The sequence below is a fragment of the Leucoraja erinacea genome, chromosome 28 (genome assembly GCF_028641065.1).
Source record: "Leucoraja erinacea ecotype New England chromosome 28, Leri_hhj_1, whole genome shotgun sequence".
NCBI lineage: Eukaryota > Metazoa > Chordata > Chondrichthyes > Rajiformes > Rajidae > Leucoraja > Leucoraja erinaceus.
The window spans coordinates 11,439,241-11,455,690 of record NC_073404.1 but is presented as its reverse complement, the minus strand read 5'-3'; the positions used below and the strand labels follow the sequence as shown (position 1 = coordinate 11,455,690).

Here is a 16,450-nt window from a genome sequence, read left to right as displayed (position 1 = left end):
TCTATTCCACCGTCCAGGAAGGCAACGGGTGATCTATCCATGTATGCATTGATTCCCTTAATTTCCAATCTTTACGAGCGGTTTCAGTCGGCAATAAAACGGAAGTGCCAACATTACTGTATCCCCAAACTGTACTTTGAACCAACCTATGACTGGAGGTTTGGACAGATTGGGGGATTCATCTGCTTTTATTCCATCTCACAGTTTTCAATGTTCTTAGAAACCATGGACAAACTGGTTTTGACCTGGCTTCTTCATAGAAGGCGTTTTAATACCTAGAATAGTCCGTTGTGGAATTAGAGGAACGACGGACACTACAAAGTGAGGTAAACACTCCCTGGTCCATCACAGGTACTGACCTCTGCCTGCACCATCGGACGGATCTATAGTTACTATCATCAAAGACCGCACCACCCTAGCCACATTCTTGTTTTGTTACTACCATCGGGGAAAAATGTATAGGAACCTGAAAATAATGACCATTAGATTTAGGAACAGTTTCTTCCCAGTACCCGTCATGTTCTTGAAGGCTATAGAACACTAACCTCAGCTACTATGATGTATGGACTGTGTTTCCGGGTGCTCTATGTACTTCTGTCTTGACCTATTATGGTCTGGTCACCTAGTATTAGCGATTATTAATTTATTGTATTATTGACTACTATATAATTATTTGTGTGTTATTGTGTTAGTGGACCTATAAAGCTGCGGCAAGTAAGAGTTTTATTGTTCGGTACATATGATAATGAAACACTCTTGACTCTTGATACGTGAGAAATATACAGCCATACTCTCCAAAGAGATTAAAATATTCTTTAGAAATCATTGAAATTCGAATATATGCAGATTACTGACCAGCCCACTTTAGAGTAATGCTGTCACAGCTGTTCTAGCATTCACGTGTATAAATCAATATAGGGGTATGTTAAGTAAAAATGGCTGCATTGCAGTGTATTAAGAAAACTAATGATATTGAACTAACATTGGGCCTGCTACCTTCACTACAGAATAAATTATGTCACTTTTTTGAGCAACCAGTTTGCTATCCTGATTCCTTGAAGCCTTCAGCCATTGCTGCCTGATGCCCAGTACTCTAAACTCACCTTCATTAATGTGTAGGAAGGAATTGCAGATGTTGGTTTAAACCGAAGATAGACACAAAATGCTGGAGTAACTCAGCGGGACAGCAGCATCTCTGGATAGAAGGAATGGTTGACGTTTCGGGTCAAGACCCTTCTTCAATCTGTAGAAGGGTTCCGACCCGAAATGTCACCTATTTCTTCTATCCAGAGATGCTGCTTGTCCCGCTGAGTTACTCCAGCATTTTGTGTCTATTTCCTTCATCAATAATGTGTAAAGTCAACTGATTGACTGTTGATTGTGGATTGCATATTACAGTTTCTGCCTTATGCCCCTGTCCCACTTAGGAAACCTGAACGGAAACCTCTGGAGACTTTGCGCCCCACCTAAGGTTTCCGTGCTGTTCCCGGAGGTTGCAGGTGGTTGCTGGAGGTTGCAGGTTGTGGAAACAGGTAGGGAGACTGACAGGAACCTCCGGAAACCGCACGGAAACCTTGGGTGGGGCACAAAGCCTCCAGAGGTTTCCGTTCAGGTTTCCTAAGTGGGACAGGGGCATTAGTTTCCTCAGTTAGATGTACTTCTTCAATGGACTTCATCAGGTCGTCAACTGGCTTATTGGCCCTTTTGGAACCATGTGCTCGTAAAGAACATTTGTGCTATTAGGAAATACTGAATTTCAATCAAACTGCCCCTGGATCACGAAGTCCAGGATTATTTGGATGTGAATTGACATTGAAGTTGACAGGTGGTGCTAATTCTATGGCTAAAATAATTTTTTTTTAAATTTAATATAATACCCTGGAAGACTTCAGAACAACAATATAGCGCATCATATTAAAAATTATATTTCACCCATTTTGCGTGCTCTGGAACTGTTGTTAGGTTTCGTCCTGACATTGAATTCAGTCCCCTATAAAATACCTCATGAAATTATCATGAAGAAGTGTTTAATCTGGTAAGAGGATGGCTTAGAATATGTGTACTGAAACTGTACTTATGCATTTCTCGATGATACTATGTTCAATTTGGCACAGTTTTGTCATCAGTTTTTCGACTTCTATTGAGCATCAACTCAAAGGCATTCTCCCCACATCAGCTGGTCAGCAGCAACAGAGGCATGTGAACGGATTTGGATGTGGATTTGCTGATTTTTGGTGAACATACACACAAACATGTCCCATGCCTTTCCTTATCCCAAATTCTTTGTGCAGACTCCTTACCATCCATGATCTATTTGAATAGCAGGATATTCTGAAAATACTCCATAACCTGTTCCTGCTCCTTACATTTCTATTGCTGCATGTTGAAAAAAACATTCAGTGATCACAATTTGGGAATTTTGTGAAAGGTTTTGGAGTGTCTCTGGTCCATCATGGTAGGAATATCTGTCCCTGCCAAGTAAGGGAACCAATAACTTTTCAGACACTATTGAGCAGCAGGAGCTCAACAGCAGTGCAGAAACCACTTCCAAAAGCCATTGTTCAAGTGGCTGGACCAGAAATTGGTCGGACCCAGAAATTCATTGGGGTTTTCCCACGTAAGTTCGGAGTCCTGCCAACTAGGGGGGGGGGCAACAGGCCCATTCGGAGTAACCGGTATGTGTGTGTGTGTAACGCTACTGTGACACAGCTGGTAGAGCTGCTGCCTCTCAGGGCAAGAGATCTGGGTTTGATCCTGTCCTTAGGTGCTGTTTGTGTGAAGTTTGCACAATCTCACTATGACTGTGTGACTTTCCATCGGGTGCTCCAATTTCTTCCCACCTCCCAAAGACGAGTAGTTTGTAAGTTAGTTGGCCTCTGTAAATTGTCCCTAGTCTATAGGGATTGGATGCAAATGTGGGATAACACAGAACTAATGTAAATAGGTAATCGATGGTCGCCTTGAGCTGCGGCCTATTTCCATGCTGTATCTTTACATCATCAATCAATCAATCAATCAAAGGGCAACTTGTGTGGAAGCCTCTGTCAATTGATATAAGTGAGAACTTTTTTCTGGTGCAGGATCATTAAGGGTCATCCTTTCTTTCACATGTCTCTCTTTAAAGGAATTATATGCCTTCTCTCTAATGGCATCACAGAAAACTAGCAAGCAGTACGAGTACGCAAGAAGGCAGATGAAATGTTGGGCTTTGTTTCAAAGCGTTGAATGGCAGGAGTAAGGAAATCTTGCTGCACTGTGCAATTTCTTGGTGAAACCATCCCTCGAAATAGCGCATAAAGCATTGGTCTCCCTGTTCCTGCTACAAAATCGGTGCAGAGAAGATTCACTCGATTGAATGGTGGGGATTGTTTAAAGAGGAAAAACTGAATTGAAACAAATGAGAGACCCCATGCAGGATCTTGACATGGTAGATTTTATGAGGGTGGTTGCAATGCTGGTGGAATCTGGAAATTGTAGCCATGAAGGCTAGCCACAATAAAATGAGATAGGGAGGGATTTCTTCTGTTGTAACCTTTTGTAAATCTCTATCCTGTAGAGCAGCGGACCCTGAGTCGCTGAGTACATTGTCAACTGAGAGACAACATTTTGGACAATAGGAGGTGTGAGGATCGGACAGGAAAGTGAAGCTTGAGGCCAAAGATCAGATCAACCGCAATCTCACTGGTGGTGCAGGCTCAAAGGGGAGTACAACATGCGAGCGAGAAAGGATGGCCCTTAATGACCAACCAACTCCTTCCCCTTTCTCTTTCTGCTTCAGAAATGTAGAAACACAGAAAATAGGTACACGTGTAGGCCAGTCGGCCCTTCGAGCCAGCACCGCCATTCAATATGATCATGGCTGATCATGCAAAATCAGTACCCCGTTCCTGCTTTCTCTCCATATCCCTTGATTCCATTAGCTGTATCTAACTCTCTCTTGAACACATCAAATACAATTTAGCTTTGTTCAGGATCAGGCATGTTCTCACGTTTTTTTTTATTGTGCTGGTCAACTATCTAGAATTCAATTTGATTTTAGTTTTTATTTTAACAAGTGCTAAAGGACAAGAAACCAGGCAGGAAGGAATTACTGAACCCACTCATGAGCTTGGGTTGAATTAACATTTCAGATACGCTCATTAACCCGGAGTGCTTCAGAGATTGTGTCAGTGGAACTGTATATTAATTCATCTGCCTGACTGTCATTCTGGATATATCCTGCAAACCTGATGAAGTCATTATCACTCACTCTTCAAACACCAACATTGAAAGAAGCATAAACTGGAAAAACACGTAAGGATGTTAAAAGTTAATGAGAATTCTTTGTCCATTTAAAAAAAAAGTGAATTCAATTCAGTGCAATATATTTTAAAGGGGAGGAGGGTGGAAGTGTCCCAAGTACCTGACTTCCTTAATGTTTATTGAATCACCATTCTTTAAACTTGTCAAAACACTTCACATAAAATTAATTTGAAGAGCAGGTACTGTTGTTATGAAGCAAATAGAACTGCCATTTGTACATTGAATACCAAGCATTACTACATGCGTGGTGCAGCTGGTAGAGCTGCTGCCTCACAGAGCTAGAGACCCAGATTGAATCTGACTCTGGTTTGTAGAGACTGTGGAGTTTGCATATCTCCCTTTGCCGGTGTGGATTGTTAGATGGATTCATGTTTTCTACCATTAACTCTTGCTCATCAATAACACACCTCTTAGCTGTTGAAAATAGAAATTATTTAAACAGCAGAGCACAGAGGGGTTAAGGCGCCACTGTGGCTCAGTCTCACAAGAATGTTTTCATTTAAGATGGATGCTACTGTATTTCCTGTCACTTTAGTTTCATATTTTCATTTGTTATTCTCACATGCCTGACCTAACTTTTACGGCATCCATAGGCTCACAGTCGCACTCGCATTATCCTTGTTAGTGAGAGGCATTACAAGGATGTAGCTGGTAATTGGACCCAGCTGTGGTGTGTTACTATGCTGCGACTGTTCAGCCAGACAGTTATTTTTGCCCTAAGCAAGTGCAAAACTGAACGCCAGGCTGGCGTTGAAAATAAAAAGGATAAAATCCCGTAATGTATTTAAATATATCCAGTCAGATAACTGCACTTTCAGATTCACCACTTTCATGTTGCATTAAATCAGTTGCAAAAACAAAGGAGATAAAAGTTGTTCCATAACTCACCTTGTTTCCTGTGTTTGCATGTATGATGAGATTAACATGCATTTATATCATGCCACAGCACTTCCTCCAAAATAGCCCATGCTGTGAATTTATTTTTGAACTGTCGTGATACTTTGCGGGTGATCGCAGCGGTCGTTCTGTTCCAGCACGATCTCACGGCCTGCGAGATGAATCTGTTGTTGTGGTGAGGTTAGTTAAATGGGGAAGGTTGTGAGGAAGACTGCGAGAAATACCGGCTTTTCCTCGGGAGGTTTCTCCAACACCCTGCTGACGAGGCAGCTTCTAAAATTGGTCTGGCATCTCATCAGAAGAGCGGGCACTATAACAAGGCAGCCTCAGTTGCCTGCCCGATTCCCAGTGTGAGATATACCATCAGCCTTTAGACCCAGAGAGTGGAGTTGACAGTGGGGAGGGGCAGTGTAATTCCCCGTGCTTGGCATTGCCAGCACAGACCTTTGTGCAGAGCCTAGCAACTTGGCCTAATCTATTCATTTGTATACATACAGTAATGGAGAGGTGGGGGGGAGAGAGTGCTAAATGTCTATGTACTTTATACCTGGCAAGTGCCGCTTGCCACTGGCAGCACCAATCAGACATCTGTCCCTCAGATAACCAGTGTACATCCATTATCCAAATTAGATCACAATGAGAAAAAGTGCTTGTATTAATAAAACAGCTTTCCCAATCCACCTTACAGCCAATGAAATGCTTTTGAAGCAAAGTTCATACAGTCAGTTTTGCACTAAAATGTCCATAAACGGTAGTCTAAAAATGACCAGAGACACTTTGGTTGATGGAAAAAAATGTTGTACCAGCTACCTCTGAGAACTCCTGCTCTGCTTTATGAACCTACCGTGGTCTATTTTGTAATTAACTGTATTAATTTAATTGAAAGACATACAATTCCAGCAGTGTGGCATATCCGCCTCACTACAGCAGAGTGTTGGATTGGATTTTGTGCTCAAATCTCTGCAATAGGTCTTGAAACCAAACTTTTTGTTGTGAGACAAGTGTCTCATAACTACTTGAATTCTCCTGCTTTACAACCTAATAGGAGGGTGCAACAAATTGATAATCCCTTACTGAGACGAAGCTTGTTATCGAGTCTATTTCTATTTTTGAGCTCGCAAGTATTGTGGCTTGCCAAATGGAACCAACTGGAATTACTGAGTGCCAGAGAGGATGATGGCATTGGTTTGCTTGTCTTCCCTGTGGATTTGCCAGTCATTTTCCTGTGCTGTAAGTTCTCTGTTGTAGGTAGTGTTCCACATTTTCTGGGGTCTTGTCATGTGGCTATATTTTCTGGGAGTGGTGTTTTAGGGTGGGAGCCAGTTGGTAAAAGACATTTGTGGATCTCTAATGTAAGGCTCATTTTCCTGTATGCTTCAGTGAACAACCTAATGATGACTTGGATCGCAGCCTCTAACCACAGGCATAGTACTGCATTGACTGCATACGGATGTTGGATTGACCTTGACCCTGATTCCAGGGTGGCGTGGAGGTGGTGAGAAAGGTTCCTCAGGAATGGGTGATCACGTGGCCCTTCTTGTCACTAGTCTGTATTCACTACCCCTGTGGCACTGCGGTAACATACAGCTTGCATGTTATTTTATGGCAGATAGTCATATCATAGTCATATTATGTCGATGGAAATGAATATCTCCATTGTATTGTCTGCCATTTGTTAAGCAGATTACCTCCACTCCACCAGAAGGCTTGTGAAATGTGAAACCCACCCACTCTGTCAACTGAACATAAAATGAAATTATTTAACAAGATATTTAATGGTCAAAGCTTTGACTTTTCAGCAATGACCAGTGCGTAGGAATGATGGCTACAGCAGCTGATGACGCAGTCTGAGAGAAAAGTGGGATTACCATGTGCTGGCTTGCAATGTCCTTCACCCTGTCCTAATTCAAAGATATTAATCATGCTGAATGGCCTGTCCCACTTCCACGACCCTAATTCACGACCTCTGCCGAGTTTGCCCTTGACTCATACCCTTAGCATGGTCGTCACGAGGTCGTAGGAGGTCGTAGGTAGTTCGTGATGCTAGTCGTAGGTACTCGTGGCATCAAGTAGGTCGGGTCGTTTTTCTAGCCTGATGAAAAATGTCCATGAGTAAAAAAGGTCATGAAAGTGGGAAAGGCCCTTGACTTTTCATGGAGAGCACTCCTCAAGATAACGATAGAGCCAGAGCAGAAGTAAGAAAACTTCAATTGGCTGAGGAGAAGGCTAGTACAATCTTCTAAATTAATTTCCCTGAACGCCCAGTTATAACGGGTGATTGATCCATCGTTGTTTGTATCGTCATCAGATCTCAGAATTCTGAGGACCTACACAGATGCTCTCTGCAACAGTAGACTCTCAGAAAGTTCTCAATAATGTACCCAGGGTTGCAACTGGATTTAAGGTTGGACCAAGCCGAGGAATTTCTGCTTCACTCACTTCATAAGCCTAGTCCTAATCATGTTTGGAACAGTTTAATTTAAGTGATTGATTGAATGAATTGATTGTGAGATACAGCAAGGAACCAGACCTTTCGGCCCACCGTGTCCACATTGGCTGCAGATCACCTGTTTACACTAGTTTTATATTATCCCACTTTTGCATCCGCTCCCTACCCACAAGTGCCAATTTTCAGAGGTCAAGTCACCTAGAAACCCGAATATCTTTGGGATGTGGGAGGAAACTGGAGCATCCTGAGAAAACCCACTTGTTCTCATAACGACACCACCCAAGGTCAGGATCAAACGAGTCTCTGGCAGTGTGAGGTGGCAGCTGGACAGCTGCGCCACTGTGTCGTAAAGTGGATTGATCAACTTACCCTATGTCAAACTTCCCACCTTATTCATGAATAGCACCTCAAGAATTGGATGTGGTATGTTTCTGTTTTGGGGTAAAAAGCTCCATGCAACATCATATATAAATCCTCAGATCATTTGTGTCGTATCCCATTTTAAATTGCGTCCTCTTCTAATTCATATTACCAAAATATAATACTTCACATTTCTCACCATTAGTTATCATCTGCTACCTTCCTAAGCAATCCACTAGCCTGACTAAATCTGTTATCCTCCACATATTAAGAAAAGCAGTGGTCCTAGTAGGGTCCATTAGGAACACACTATATATTTCCCTGCAGTCCAAACAACACTTTCACTGCTACTGTCTGTTTTCCATTGCCTGGCCAATTTTCTGTGCATACTGTCAAGGACCATTTTATTCCATGGCATTCAGTCCTGATGACAAGCTTACAATGTGACACTTTATTGAATATCTTTTGGAAATCTAGTAACCACACTTCCCTCATTGATGTTATCTACCTCATCAAAAAAGCTGTCAAGGTATTTCGACACAATTTGCCTTTTACAAATCCATGCATCCTAAATCTATTGACATTTGAGAGACTTCATTCGAAGCTTCTGCAATTTCTCCTTACTTCTCTCAATAGCCTAGGATGCATCCACGTTGACCCAGCTAATTTATCCACTTAAATCCAACTAGCCTTTTTAGTACCTCCTCCTAAACAATTTTGATATCACTTAGAATTCAATTTCATTCTTCCTTTCTGTTTCAGCCTTTCCATCTTTCCTTAGTGAAGATTGATGTAATGTATTCATTTTGTACCACAACCAGGCCTCTGCCTCCACAAGAACAATTCCATTCTCTTTTTGTTCAGCCCACTTTTCCTCTTATAGTCCTTTTCTTGCTCACATGTTTAGAGAACATTTTTCGATTCCAATTAATGTTTACTGTAGATCTTTTCTCAAGCTTTCCCTCGGGTTTAGGTATATTATTGTTACTGTACCGAGATACAGTGAAAAACTTTGTTTTGCATGTTATGCAAACAGATCAGATATACTGTACATAAATGCATTCTAGCCAAAGTCGGAATACAATAGGTAGATCAAAGGGGAGGATACAGAGTGCTGAATATACTTCTCAGCATGTAACGCATCAGTTCCATGAACAAAGTCCAATGTCCACAGTATCCTAGCTTATGAGAAACTGCTTATACTTCTCAGCATGTAACGCATCAGTTCCATGAACAAAGTCCAATGTCCACAGTATCCTAGCTTATGAAAGAACTGCTTAGAAGCCTGATAACAGAGGGGAAGAAGCTTTCCGGAGTCTGGTGGTGCGTGCTTTCAAACTTCTGTATTTTCTGCCAGACGGGAGTCACACTTATTTTGTATTTCCTTTCCCTCTGAACTTTCTGTAATCAGCATGGCTCTCTGTTGTGTTAATAGCCCAACAGCTATTCAATCTTCCTATTCTCCTGTCCATGTGCCGCTGCTGCTGTATATTGTACCTGTATCTTCCTGTACTTGTGCATGTAGCAATAAACTCAGGTGAATTAATTTTGCTCTTAATGACTCGATTTTGCCCTCTATCATGAACTTCAAGCTTTAGTTTCCATATTCTTCTCCCTCATTACTTTTACTTTGTTTAAATTTCGTAACCCTAACCATAACCCTAACCCTAAAGCTAATGATTCAATGTTAGTCTTCCATCATTCTATCACATTTTTGCCTTCCTGGCATTCATGTCAAAAGCAGAGTCACAGTTGAGGAAGTCTACAAAGTGTTCCTTACAATGGATGTTGACTGCTGCTCTGACCTTAAAAACTTAATCTCTATTCATGCTTCTCTGGTGTGAGGCCTTGGGTGTTTGTGCCATAGAGAGTTCTAATGATGTTAAAAAATCTGCACCTTGTGGGTGAGCCCGTTGCTGGACTTCCTACACTCTCTCCGCCCACAGTTCTGCCTTTTCTGGGAGACCTTCAACAGCCTGTACAAATGAACCTTGAGGCATGAAGAAGCTCGCAATCCAGGAACCTTAACGTTTGCACAATACGATCACAATAGATCAATTTTCAGTGCCAAGGAAAACTATATCATTGCCCAGATACTTTTTGTCCCAGTCTTTCCCACCACATTATTTCATAGGTTTCCCACTGTAATGAAGCTCATCTCCAGGACCAAAGGAAAACATTGACTCAGAACTCAACAAGAGTCTTGGCTTTGGCCAAGTTATCCACCAACATCCTCAATGTCATTATTGACCAAGAACTCTTCTGGATCAACCACAAAGATATTGTGGCCACACAAATAGATCAGAGGCTGGGTTTTCTGTGGTGAGTGGCTTGAGCCTTGACATCCCAAACCTTTTCCGCTATCTAAAAGGTACAAATGAGTGACTTACCTGGATGAGTGCAACTCCAACAAACCAACAACATCAATGTTAAAGCAACCAATCTGATTGGAATTCCATCCACCACTCTGAACAGTCTCCCTCCATCATCAGTGCCGCGTGGTTGCAGTTTGTACCACCTATAGAATACTTTGCTGCTACAGAGGCTCTTCAACAGCACCTCCTGCAATCTCTACCAAAAATGATGACATGGGTAATATGTTCACAGGAATACCCCGATCTGCCCATTCCTCTCCATGTTGCACAACATCCTGAATAGGAGACAAATGGCCATTCCTACATCATTGTTGGATACAAGCCAACAGCACAAGCAGCAACTTCACCAAAAGGATAGCAGGTCCAATGCAATGGGCAATAAATTCAGGCTATGCTCGTGATGACCATGTCTCAAAACATGAATATACATTTAAGAAGACAGCATGGTTGATGAATGGAAAATCACCCAATCACCTTCATTCTGGCTGGAAATACTGTTCACAAATAAAGCCAAGAATGAAATGAGACTGAAAATTGACAGAATGACTGTGAACAACTGCGGCCTTCCTCAATTGGCTGAGGAACAGGAGGTCTCTCCACCTCTCTCCCTGTGTTTGGAATCTTTATACTTGATGAGGAAGTGGGATGAAACTGGACATATATACTGGACCCTACAAGCTGCCCAAAGGAGATAAAGATTCCAAACTAATGAAATATTACTGGAGCAGAGACAAATCAAGAAAAAGTGTTACATTTGAACTGATAATTTAATGCTTCCCAATGGTAAGAAATATATAAAAGCAAGGAACTTTACAGATCATAGAGTCACAGCAACTAGAAGCAGAGATGGAAATGGAAATGAGGAGAGCTGTGTAACTAATAGCAGATGCTGAATATTTTGTTTACTCTCTCATTGAAAGTCAGATTGACACTGATGTGTACTGGGTGGAAAGAGGTGAAGCCAAGTGAAGGGAATCAACAATGGAGGATTTTTTTCTTAACATCAGAAGAAAACAAATCTGGAATACAGTTGACAGTCAAAAATAATTATCATCTTTCTAACCACAGTTGTGCTTTCTTCTGTGTTTATTAACTTATATGGGAAATTAAGCATTCAAGGCTAACAGTTTGGAAGAGATTACATTGCAGTTTACTGAAATATGATTAGTTTGCACACAAAGGTTGTTGGCTTGGAAAAGAGAACTGACATGTGTTAGACTGACAACATCCGTTGCTCTGTGCAGAATAGACTCAAATAATTGGCAGAATGTTTTCTGCATGTTTTTTTTTTTTTTTTACATTTTACACAACCATATGGAAATTTTCCAAGGTTCGCCCTGTTCCTAAAAAAACAAGAGAAATCCAGCACAGGTAACTACAGGCCACAGTTGACAGCAAAGTGACAGAAGGTGTTGTCAACATTGTTGTCAAGAGATGCTTACTCACAAATAACCTGTTCACCAATGCATAGTTTGTTTTTTGCCTATACCAGCTGGCTCTAGACATCATACCCTTGGTCCAGACATGGACCAAAGAGCTGAATTATAAAGGTGACGTAAGTGACTACTCTTGGCCTCATCTGACTGAGTGTGACATCAAAGGACTCTGTTAAATTGGACAGTGGGAATCGGGGAAACCGCTCCCATGGCTGGTTTCAAGCCTGAATCAAAAGGAAGATAGTTGTGATTGTTGAACTTCAATTATCCATGATAAAACATAGAAAATACGTGCAGGGGTAGACCTTTCGGCCCTTCGAGCCAGCACCCAGAATATAACCAGAAGTTCCCAAAGACAGTGCCCTGGGCCAAGCACTTTCAGCTGTTCAATCATTAGCATAATGTCAGAAATGGGATGTTCGTTGATGATTGTACCATTTTCAATTCCATTTACAGCTTCTCAGCAGATAGGGCAGCCAGTGCGTGCATGCAGCAAGACACAGACAATATTCACCAAAGGCTGATAAGTGGCATGCAAAGTTTACACCATAAATGTACCAGGCACAAGAGAGAGCCCAATCAGGGCTGTCTTACCAGCATTATAGGCCCCCGGGCAAAGCAGTGCACTGGGGCCCCTACACTTCCAGTTTCTTTATGCCGAATCAATATTCTGTCGTGCACTTGCGATGTTCTTCTCTGTTTTCATGTTCGACAATAACATTCTACAATACATAGATTAGCATGGGGCCCCTATGCTCGTGGGGCCCCGGGCAACTGCCCAGCGTGCCCATGCGTTAAGAAGGCCCTCAGCCCAATCACCTTTCCATGATATCAAATGGCATTACCGTTATTGCGCTCCCCACCTTGAACACCATTGACAAGGCTGGACTGGACCCATAGGTCAGAGTCTGGTTACAGCTCCAAAACTCAAGAAACTCAACTCCATCTGAGACCAACCACCCCAAATATTCACTTCCTCCAGCACTGGTGCAGCATGTACAGTCTGCAAAATGCTGTGCAGTAACTTTCTTCACTTACTCTGATACCATTCTCAAAACCTGCAGCTTCTTCTGCCAAGAAGGACATTCAATTAAGGTGTGAGGGAGAAAATTAGTGAGGCTGGTTTTATTACACGGCGTGTGGATGCCTAGAATGTGCCGTTGGGAAAATGGTAGAACCACGTACCATAATAACATTGAAGAGGCTTTTCGCCAGGGACACAAGCAGGTAGACAATGGAGGGATCTGAACCATATACAAGCACATGGGATTGACATTATGTTCAACACTGACATCATTGCCCTGTTCCTGTGTTCTACTATTCTGTGGAGCCACAGGGAAATGCTGGTGCTACAATCTTGAGCAAAATACAACTTACTGGAGTAACTCAGGGGTGTGACAGCATCTGAGTCTGAACAGGGTCCCAACCCAAAACGTTGCCTGCCCATTCCTTCCTTAAATGCTGCCTGATCCAGAGTTCCTTCAGCGCTTAGTATTGTAGTGTACTGTTTGTTCTATGTTCTTTTTTTTAATGACATGCAGGTTACACCATGTGTAATATCTGAGGTTTTTTTTTGTGTTAACATTTTGCAAATAAAACATACATTTTGACACTTCCCATCCAGCCTCACTTGAAGAAGGAAGCTTTTAATTACAGTAGTACTTTAATTGTTGAATTCTGAGGTGAATGTTTCTGGGCATGTTTCTTTTCATTGATCCAGAAGAACATGACTTGTACTAGCTTTGTTGTTTGGTTTAAGGAGATTACACCATATATACAAAAGCCAGTCCACCTATACGCCCCGATCAATCCAAATGCACCCTCTTTTTCCATACCTGCCCACATCTACTCCACTCCCACCTGCACACACTTTTATATCCCACTCCGCGCTCCCAGTTATACGCCTGGCTTTCCGAATTCATAGCTTATGGTTCTGCCCTCTTAGCCCTAGCCCGTAGATCCTCCCTGGTTTACTAAATTTCCCCTCCCAGCCCTGCTTGCATCAAACTCCAAGCCTGACCCAAAACCCCTCTACTGAAAAATTCAAAACCCCTCTACTGAAATTTTTTTTAAGTTCTGGAAATAGTTAGAAAGCCATGTAGCGGCTGTAAAGAGCGACAGAGTTAATGTATCAGCTCAATTACCGGTCACTTGAATCCCGCTCTCCTAGGCCTCCTTCACCCCTCCCCCAGCCTCCTCCCCCTCGCCTGTCCCGAGCCCTACATGTACATGCTAATAAATCCATCTATAACTCCTCCTTGATCCTCTGAAATCCTTCCCATATTGCCACCTGAAGTACCCAAGCCTAACCTGATGGGTGCCTAGTCCCATCTATAATCTTTCCAACCCATAACATATCACCTACCTAAAAATGCTTACCCCCCCCCCCCCCCCCCCCCCCCCCCCCCCCCCATGCCAGTTCTCCCTGTTTTCCCCTTCTATTCCCATTCTTGCTTCATTTCTGGTCCTAATATTGCATCTGTTTACTTCAATAATGGGACTCCTCTCTGTACAACATACTCCAACCATCCCCATACCTCATCCTTAGTTGTTTTCATATGTTAAGATCCGTTTAATCAGGTTTACCCTTGCTAGAAGTGCACATCCATCTGGCATCCGTCCGCTTTCTTAACCTCAGCACTGGCTTAGTCTTGGATATCTCCCATTTTTTTTCTACGCTGTTGTCTGCTGGGGCAACAGCATTAGTGAAAAAAACAACAAGAAGCTGGTCAAACTGGTTAAACGAGCTAGCTCAGTGCTGGAGGGGAGAGTAGACTCTGGGATGGATTTGCTTGAGAGGCGTATGAGGCACAAGGTGCCTCATCCTGAAAAACCCCGGGCATCCCCTCCATGTAATTCTGGAGAGTCAAATGAGCACTCGGAGCAACAACTGGCTCCTCTCCCTGCCCTGTAGAACGGAGCGGTTCAGGAGATCCTTCACCCCTGCAGCCATTAGATTTTATAATTCGGGACCGCTAGGCTGTAGGGGGATGCATTTTTGCAATTTTTAATTTTTAATTGTTAATTATTGGTCTTTTTAAGTATTTATTGCTCTCAGGTAGTGTCCACAGTGTATTCTATGTATTTTCTGTCTGCGTTCGTTTTGAATCTGTGTGTTTTGTTGGTTGGGGGCTTCTGGACATCTGAATTTCCCTGAGGGGATCAATAAAGTATTTATTATTATTATTATTATTATTCACCTGACACGACGAGACATGTTGTGTCAGGTGTCCCTTCCTTTCCCTAACGTGGGCACTGCTCTCGGAAACCCCTGGTCCTACTTAATTTGTGTTAGCGCAGGCATATGTAATATGTTAAACTTCAGAACCTCTTGATTCCAGTGGTGACTCTTAAAAGGGAACATTTCCTCTGGAGTTGCAAAGATGTGGATTCTTATTCCAGCTGCGTGGCAGAGTACCCTGTCTCTCCAGGACCAGCTCCTTAATCTCCAGAAATGCTAATGTGTTTGCAATTTTGCAAAGTTATCTTAAAACACAGTCAAGTTCAAACAAACGAAAAGCTAGGCATGCAGCTTGGGCGGCGAGCACTTCATTACTCTTGGACCTGAAGTAACTCATTTGATGTAGCTGTCAAATGGTTACAATGGAGATCAAGCCCAGGCTCAGAGTGAGATGTGTCTTGGCTTCAAGCACTGGCAATGATTTCTCTTTCCACAAAAATAGCAGCCAGGTTTTTTACCAGGTTTCTTCTAATGGTTTGAATTTTTTTCTCCCTGTGAAACTATTTCAACCAGGCTGATGCTTTTTGTTTTATCTCTCTCTGTCTTCCTCTCTTCCTCCCTCTCTGCACAGTCTTCACCTTTACCAACAGCCCTGCAACTCATCACCAGCTATGTGAAGTGACAGGTCACATCCTGGGGCAGCGGTTGGGATTTGCCTGGGGGAAGGAGCAGCCTGCCCAGGTTCATGCCCATGACCCTCCCCTCCCCCTAATTCACAAATGCATTTGCTCCAGTTCACGTTCCCGGCTCCAGGCTCAGCCGGAGCTCCAGGGAAATTCACAGAACACAGAGGCAGACTTCACTTGCTACTGAACACACAGCCATGTAAGATAGGAAACAGCAAGCCTGGGTAGCTTTTGCCCAGGACAGTGTTTTTAGAATGGTGTGGCTGTCCTTGCCTCAACTATTTTCGACCTGAAGTCAGAATTTACTGTGTGTTTTTGTCACGTGTCTATTAATTGAGTTTTTCATGTGAGAGGCAGCTTGAGGTTAAATATATTTACTTGAACAGAACAACAGCTGATGGGAATGTAAAGAGCAACACCGAATTGCCCTGTAATTAACCGAGCAATCAGTTTAGAACAAGGGTTCCTAACCTGGGATAAATTTAGCCTACCCAGGGGGTACATTTGTTGATTCTAGATTCAGTATTTTACATTTGTTGATTCTAGATTCAGTATTTTAAAATTTCCTCTTTGCTGGTGGCTTTATTATGGTAGAAGTGTAAACTCAAATTACTGAACAAAACAGGGTGGGGGTAAATTTACTTTCGGAAAGTTGCCAGGGGTAAACGGGACGAAAAAGATTGGGAACCCCTGGTTTCGAACTAACACTTATTCCATTATTTCAGCACTATACTTTCATCAGTGGCATAGAAGATTAAAACAAC

The 16,450-nt window shown here is 42.5% G+C and overlaps 1 protein-coding gene across 1 annotated transcript in view; it reads left to right on the top strand.

The window, feature by feature from the left end:
- bcas3 (BCAS3 microtubule associated cell migration factor) overlaps nt 1–16,450 on the top strand; it is a gene marked incomplete at its 5' end in the record, with an annotated part of 612,428 nt that overhangs the window by 390,904 nt on the left and 205,074 nt on the right. The window contains one exon of the mRNA XM_055657406.1: nt 1,428–1,532. Coding sequence (XP_055513381.1) covers nt 1,428–1,532 — 105 coding nt within the window. The remainder of the gene's footprint in view (nt 1–1,427; nt 1,533–16,450) is intronic.